The sequence below is a fragment of the Tasmannia lanceolata genome, unplaced genomic scaffold (assembly GCF_043159265.1).
Source record: "Tasmannia lanceolata isolate RefF3 unplaced genomic scaffold, GAP_Taslan_0.1 ptg000016l, whole genome shotgun sequence".
Classification (NCBI taxonomy): Eukaryota; Viridiplantae; Streptophyta; class Magnoliopsida; order Canellales; family Winteraceae; genus Tasmannia; species Tasmannia lanceolata.
The window spans coordinates 15,283,815-15,292,073 of NW_027518693.1; the positions used below are offsets into that span (position 1 = coordinate 15,283,815).

At 36.9% G+C, this 8,259-nt stretch overlaps 1 protein-coding gene across 1 annotated transcript; it reads left to right on the forward strand.

Moving 5' to 3' along the window:
• The first annotated feature begins 235 nt into the window (after positions 1-235).
• Positions 236-1,012, forward strand: LOC143849044 (protein LIGHT-DEPENDENT SHORT HYPOCOTYLS 5-like). Its single transcript, XM_077358094.1, has one exon. The coding sequence runs from the start codon at positions 300-302 to the stop codon at positions 921-923; it is 624 nt and encodes a 207-aa protein (XP_077214209.1). The 5' UTR covers positions 236-299; the 3' UTR covers positions 924-1,012.
• The last annotated feature ends 7,247 nt before the right edge of the window (positions 1,013-8,259 follow it).

The following is an 8,259-nucleotide window of genomic DNA, read 5'->3' on the forward strand; positions in this document are numbered from 1 at the left end:
CTTTTTACGTCCCATCTCCCCTCTCAACTTTCTCTCTCTTCTTCTCCTCCTCTCCCCCACCATCGCCAAACCCTCTTCATCTCTCACAACCAAGCAAAACCAGGAAAAACCCACAAGAAAAAAAAAACGAAGAGGAGAATAAGAAGAAGATGAAAGAAAAACGATCAAAATCCAAAAAAACCCTCCTCCCTTCTTCCCCAATGAAAGATCCATAGCACCCCCAAAAATCCCCCCAATCACCCCCCTCCCCATCAAAACCCAACAAAAAAAAACCCATTTCCTAAAAAATCCTCTCCAATATGAATTCAACCCCCACTGATGGAACCACAGTCCCACCAACAGTACCCACAACCGCCACTGAGTCATCCAACTCAGCCCCACCGAGTCGATACGAGTCACAAAAACGCCGAGACTGGAACACCTTCCTCCAATACCTCAAAAACCACAAACCCCCATTAACCCTAGCGAGGTGTAGTGGGGCTCACGTTATAGAATTCCTAAAGTACCTAGACCAGTTTGGCAAAACAAAGGTGCACTCTTCCGGGTGCCCTTTCTTCGGACACCCAAACCCTCCTGCCCCATGTGCTTGTCCTCTCAGACAAGCTTGGGGTAGTCTCGATGCTTTGATCGGACGGCTGAGAGCTGCCTATGAAGAGAACGGAGGTAGGCCTGAGTCAAACCCGTTTGGGGCACGAGCGGTCAGGATTTATCTAAGGGAGGTGAGGGAAAGTCAGGCCAAAGCTAGGGGGATTCCGTATGAGAAGAAGAAGAGGAAGCGTCTTCCTGCTAGTAATCCGTCCAATACGGGAGTGACACGTGGTGATGGGGACGGTGTTGGTTGTTCTTCTTCTTCCGCCGCTGTTGTGTCTGAAACTGCCGGTGCCACGTCGGCAGGTGTCGGTTCTTCTTCTACTCCCGTATAGTGTTTTTTTTTTTCCTTGTTATTTTCAGAAAAATATGAATATGATATATTATCTCCTTCCATTAATACAACCACTTAAGTTTAGGTCTCTATTTTCTTATTATATATAAGTTATTATCTCTATGCATTAGTTCTTATTTGTTTCAGTATATTCATCTTCTCTAGAGAATTTCATCAATCCATGAATAAACAAGATACTAAAACTTGTTTCTCAATTTATTTATTTTTGTTTAAAACTAATAAAATTCAATTTGGAGAAGAACCCATTAGTCTCTTTGATCTTCTCTCTAAGATTTCATCAATCCATGTATAAATAGGCACTAAAACTAGTTTCTTTTTTTGTTGCTACTAATAAAATTCAATTTGGAGAAGAACCCATTAGTCTGTTTGATCATCTCTCTAAGATTTCATCAATCCATGTATAAATAGGCACTAAAACTTGTTTCTTTTTTTGGTGCTACTAATAAAATTCAATTTGGATAAAGACCCAACAATCTGTTTTTCCTTCTTCTTCTTCTTCTCACTCAATAATTTCATCAATCCATGAATAAAAAAGACCATTAAAAATTGTTTCCATTTCTTTTGTTATGATTAATAAAATTCAAATTTGACTAAAACCCATTTACTTGTTCGTCTTATTTTTTCATCCTTAGTGTTGAATTCGTTCCAGTTTAACCTAGTGATGTGAGTGCTCTTTGGCCTTGGTGCTGATTAGTGCCGCGCAAGTTAGCAAGAAGCACTAGTGTTACTGGACATCGGCTACTCTCACGCGAGGTTTTTTCAGGTTTGATTTCACACGTGTGCCACTGACACTTGCATTTGCACCCTGCAAATAGATTTGAGATTGGTCTCTCTCTCTCTCCTTCTTCTATCTTCTCATGATGGAAACGTTTAAAAACTAAAATAATGTCATTTTTTTTCTCTTCTTGTTATTCTATTAACAACCACTTCGTATGGAAACAGCCTACCATTTGTTTATCCCAAATACATGTTCTATTGTATGTGTTAAGACAAAACATCCAATCACGAAATAACTATCAAACCTGCAAAAACGTGATTAGACCGTCACTAATCACTTATCTTCTCCTCTTTCAGCTGCTTCTTCTCCTCTAAATGTGATTAGAGATCTCTATCCTTTCATAGTAGTATAGTATACCTATGCTTATACCAAGAAAATACAAAATCATCTTCTTTTCCTCTCACTAACTGGATTGAGATTTTACCCATAAAAATATTTCTTGTCTATCTTTTTATCTTGATCAGAAAACCCATGATTATACCAAGAAAACTCACTAACTGGTTTGAGATTTTACTCTAGTAGTAGTAATGCCTTTTTTTAGTTTTATCTCAAAAGTTAACAATTAAATAGGTAAAACTTGCCATCTTCTTCCTTTAAAATGGCCAATTCTATTGGGTTTCACCCATTTCTTCATTTACAAAAGCCTTGTTTATTTTATTCTATCTCAACAGCCCATGTGTATGATCATACGAAGAAAATATCAATATTCTTTCCTCACAATTTTACTGAGATTTCACCCATTTCTGGTTACTAAATTTTATTATTTTGCCTTCAGAAAAAAGCCATGAATCAAACAACAAAACCCCAACACTTTATTTCTCTCAAACTGGGTTGAGATTTCATCCATTTGTGGTTACTAAATTTTATTTTTTATCCCACAGAGAAAATCCATGAATCAAAAGACAAAACTCAAATACTCTCTCTCTCTCTCTCTCTCTCTCTCTCTCTCTCTCTCTCTCTCTCTCTCTCTCTCTCTCTCTCTCTCTCAAACTGGGTTGAGATTTCACCCACATTTCCATCACTAATACAGGATCTTTCTATTTTTCTAGCTCAAACACTGATAATTAAATCTTCTTTTCCACTTAAAATTTTGATTTGGAGCGGCCCATTTTCAATTACTATAATTTTCCTACTTTCTCATGGCTAAGAAGACCAATGATTGGTTTGAGAGAGATTTCATCCATTTATTTTTATCACTTTCTATATCTAAATCATATAACTCAAACCCTAAATCACATACCTATGTCTAGAAAAGGAGCAAGATTCTTTTCCTTCCGGACCATCGATCTCACCCTTTTACTCGATACTATATCTATGTCTTGTAGGGAGCTGAGCCAAAAGAGCAAAAATCATGGTAGATAGAGAGAATGAGAAAATCTGAATTGCATCTTTTGTCATGACATATCTAGAGAGAGATAGAGAGAGAGAGATGGATGGGTTTGTTGGTGGGTTATCTTGCACTGTCATTGCTACTGAACGGGGTTTTTTTATTTTTAAGAAACTGCACCGTCTAGTCTTGTCTACAGTCCCGGCAGTATTGCTATTAAAGTGAGGTTGAAAGGAATATATACTTAAAATATTGCCTCATTGGCCTCCATGTAAGACACCACATGCATTAAAATACCTCACGAGTGAAAGTGCAAGGAAAGGCAGACGCAGGGTTCTGCATTTACCCCAGATTCACCTTTCCTAAAAGCCCACACATGATTGGAACTGCTCAACCATCCATACCATTTACCATTTTTTGCATATGTTATCTTATTATTGGATGATATATTTGATTAACCCTCTCTCTCTCTCTCTCTCTCCCCTCCACACGCACACACACCATGATTGATAAGGGAACTGCTCACTTTGTTTTACACTTTTAAAATGTAATAAAAAGTAGTGTCATTAACAAAATATGTAGGCTTCTGATAATTTCACTACCAGATAAGACGTCACAAAGTGCATTTATAAAATTTAAATGTCAAAGAACATTAAATGCACTTTGGTGAGGTCCAACCAATGGGGGTGCATTTTTTTTTGCAATGTCACCCTCAGTTCAGCATTCCTCTATTAATATATAATGCTAACTTCATGGCTAAAACCAGTCGCAGGGCATCCCCAATGGATCCACATAATAATAACTGTACTTTGGTGATGTGGATCCAATGGGGGCGCCCTTGCAGCTCCCTTTTGCGAGGGCAGTTTAGGGGGGGGAGAGAGAGAAAGATAGAGAGATGACTCATCCACAACACCATATTTTGATAATGGCACTACTTTGTTTGACACCTTTTTAATTAGCTTTCCACGGCAGTTTGAGCAATCAAGATATATAACATCAATAACATCATATTATGAAAGTGTAAAACAAAGTAGTGCCATCATCAAAATATTGTAGTGTGAATATCAGTCCCCTATTTATGTGTATACGTGGTTGTCTTTCTAGCAGTTCTCTCTATGTGTGTGTATAAATTATTTGTGTTTTATAGTGTTTTTTTCTCCTTTTTTAAGATATTGATGGGTACATAGTGTATTCATTGCAAATACAAGGAGATACGGCCGATTACCTATCAGTAGTTTACTCCATATTACTTTAAAAAATACCAATAATCTGGTTGAGCGTGGGGCGATGACCCATCTTCTAGAACTTGCATACGCAAGAGCATTGCTTTAATCTTAGTTTTATAATAAATTATGTATTATGGTAGCAAATTTATGATGGCCATGGTTGGTCTGTTTTTCTTTTTTCATTATTTCTTGTCTGTAGCTGAAGGCTCTTCTTTAAGTTTCGCAACTTTCATTCTATTCTTGTAATTGTAGTCTAATTTATGCTCACGAAATTTTATTTTAAAGTCGCTTTAAAGATGTTCAATGGGCACTCAAGGAACAAATGGTGGGTCCAAGCTATTGAGTATGGTCAACCTCGTATGTGCTTTTTTTCTCAAATGATTTGATGCTTTTGCACTAAGAAGAGTGCTTTTTCCCTAAAGTATAATGGATTAAGGCATAAGAGAGACCTGCAAAATGATACTTGAAATCATATTGGTAACCTACTTGTATTATTCTTTTATGATCATACTCATGACAAGAGGATACCTTATTGTTTTTATATGATCTTCATGAGATAAGATCTGAAAGCACTAGATTTCCTGAATTTTCGTGATGATATTCATTGTTCTATGAACTTTCAAATGTTACAATGGAATTTGATGTGTATGGTGAGAATTACAACACTTGCTGATGTGGGAAATGATTTCATTGATGATGGCTTGTATGAGAATTGCTTATGTGGGACGCTCAGTAAAAAGGAACCTTATTTTTACAATTTGTCGGGTCGTAGATGCTAGATTTCATTCAGAAAATTAGAAACTTGGATTTCTGATTGATTAAAGAAGAATAAGCATCAAGAAGGGGTTGTGGGTGGTGCAAACTTAGGAAAATAGGTTGGAAGCACAAGTGAAAGAAAGGATGGTGATTGGCTATAGGTTGTTTTCTTGAGACACCATAGAAACTAAAATTCACGAACTGAAATTAAATAAATAAAAAGAAACAATAGAGGGAAAGAAGAAGACCTAGAATCACTCTTGGGTTCCTAGTAGTCACATTCAAGCTTGATGCGTCACATTTCAAAGTTCGCAAGGGCTGCGACCATTAAATTTCATTCAATATCTCTCAAAAGGCCCAAACGATTGACATAGGATCTAAATTCACTAAATCATGGACACTTATTTACGTGAAATATAGACTCCTAATTACTTTAGTCTTGAACTCTTAAAAGAAACTCCAAATGTATCAACGACTCTTCCCAATTAAAATTTTTGTGACACATGATGAGCCCCACTTTTATCTGATATTCACTCGAGTGACAATTGATTATACAACATAAAGATAGCACTAAGCCCTAAAATATTAGAATAACACACAATAACTAATAAAACTCTTTTATTCACCTTGTTTTACACTCAATCACCTTGTTTTACACTTTTCTAAACAGCTTTTAAAAGCAATTACATTTCCAAAATAGCTCTGTGCAGCCAATTAGAAAAGTGTAAAACAAGATGATGAGTCATCTAATTATCAAAACATGGTCGTGTAGATATCAGCCAGGGGGTTTTAGCCTTTGGGGAAGAGATATATTCGACCCCTTTTCTTCATGGGCCATCCCTCTGCAAGGGGGTGGTCCGGGGAAGAATATATCATTTCCTTGGTTTTATTAGGTATATACTTTGTTATTTAAATACCCACAAGTACATTATTTTCTATATCAATAGTTTCTTTTTTAAAATAATTTGCCTATTTTTCATTTACTCTAATTTATGGTTTTCAAGGAGAAAAATACCCAAAGACAAAAGATAAGGCTGTTGGTTTCGATTTCTAGTTGGATTTCACGAAGGAAGGAGGCAAGGCAACATTAGAAATGGAGTATTCTCAATGGTAACATGGGAAATGAGAGAGAAGAAGTGTTTGAAACAAGTTAAAACCGGTGTAAGGAGTATTTTGGACTTGTTTCCCATACAATGGCACTTTCAAAGCAACTCTATTTTCAATGCCAGCTGCCGAAAATTTCAAAAAAATTGCATGGCCCCATCTACGGTGGGACCCAGAGGATGACCAGTTCTGATTCCATCATCATAGCCTTCGAGTAGGATAGAGCAAAGAACATTTAGGTGGTCGAAATGACATGAACACCTTCAGCTCACCTTGAGTGAATTAGCGGAATTTTGGTGTAAACTCTTAGGTGACAAAGAGCCCTCTTTATGTAATTTGATCAGACTAGAGGTACAGTCGGCAGAGAAGAGAGAGAAGAAAAGAGAGACCGGGAATAAGGGGAAGATATTTAAGTGAGCCCCACTTGTTTTGACTCAATGTTAACGTAGTCACCGACAGAGTATCTCATCTCCGGATTTGTTCTTTGTACTCTCTATATCTCATGTAATTCTCAAGAATCACGCTAGTTTTTTAATAAAATGACAAACATAACCTTCCTTGGTACAAGTGAGGAGATTATCATCTTGAAAATAACCTACATTGGCTCCTTTTGGATGCAGATAATTTACCTTGTAGGTTAGTGGTATAAATAGTCAATAGGGAGGATGATCTACCTAGGATTTATCTTGGGAGATGAAAAATTCGCACCCTCTGTAGGGATTACTCGCACTCCTTTAACGTGATTTGACATTAAAAAAAAAAGCGTTAAAGTCTATTCACATTACCCTCCTCTTTTATGCTCTTTGACGTCAATTCATGTTAAAGGGGTGAGACTAATCCTAAAGAGGGTGTGAATTTATCATCTCCCCTTACCTCGTAGAATAGTGATAAGTAGTGTTTGGTTGCCAATCTAGTAAAAGTAATGGGAGGGAGTGTCAATACCAATATATATATATATATATATATATATATATATATATATATATATATATATATATAGAGAGAGAGAGAGAGAGAGGAAAAATTGCAAATGGAGGGCAGCAAAATACGAGAATTGCCAATGGGGGACACTCTTTTGAAAAATTAAAAATGGGGGTCGAAAATGGAATTTGCGGAAAAACCTGACCAAAATGCCCCTAGTGGTTGGTTACCAAGTCTAAAAAAGGGTCATCAACTGGTTAACAGGTCTAAATATGATTTAACAACTCCAACCTAAACAAGGTTATCAAATCTCGCTCAGGGATATCAAGTTCTCAACAGGGTTATTGTGTCTCACAAAGGGTTATCAAGTCTTTATGAACTTGATAATCCCTGTTTATGTACTTGGTAACCCCCTTCTAGACTTGGTAACCCCTGTTTACATACTTGATAACCCTTTTTAAACTTGATAACCTGTAGGGGCATTTTGGTCAGATTTTCACTGTGTAAGTACTTGATACCCCATTTTCGACCCCCTTTTATATTTTTTCAAAAGAGTGTCCAACGTTGGCATATCTCATATTTTGGTGTCCCCCATTGGCAATTTTTCCAAAAAGAAAAAGCAAATTCTACTTGAGGAATTTTTCCTTGTTTTTGAGGAGGAAGGCACCGAACGTATAAGTAGGGAACATGAGTGCCACTTCACTAGGCAAGAGTTAATTAGCCTTGAATCTTGTCTGGTAATCTCTAGGGATTATGGTGATAAATTGGCTTTCAAAACACCAAAAGTTACCAAAAAAACATTTTTCTACTTGAGACATCGTTGAGGATGCCAACCATGTGGAAACCAAACAGAGTCTTATCTTCGTTCATTTTTCTTGTGCACGGATTAGTTTGGTTACAGGCAGTTACCTCGTAGAGTCAGGGGACGAGATAAGCCAAGTAATATACTCGTAGTTACCTTGTAGAGTAAGTAGTGTTTGGCTGTCAACCTCGTGGTACATTGAAATACTAAATGCAACAAAAGAAGGTATTTTGCTGACATGGCAGAAAGAAACCACAAACAAAACCTGGTATATATTGTGCAACCAAACAGAGGCGGATTTTTTTTTCTTTCCTGCTTTACTGCACTTCAAAAACTCCCTCATTTCTCCGTTAACAGTGGTTTTGTGGGCTTGTGGTTGTCATTTCTCCTCCAAATCTAGTT

What these genes read in the sequence shown, in the direction of transcription:
- LOC143849044 (XM_077358094.1), top strand. Translation starts at nt 300, where the DNA reads ATGAATTCAACCCCCACTGATGGAACCACAGTCCCACCAACAGTACCC.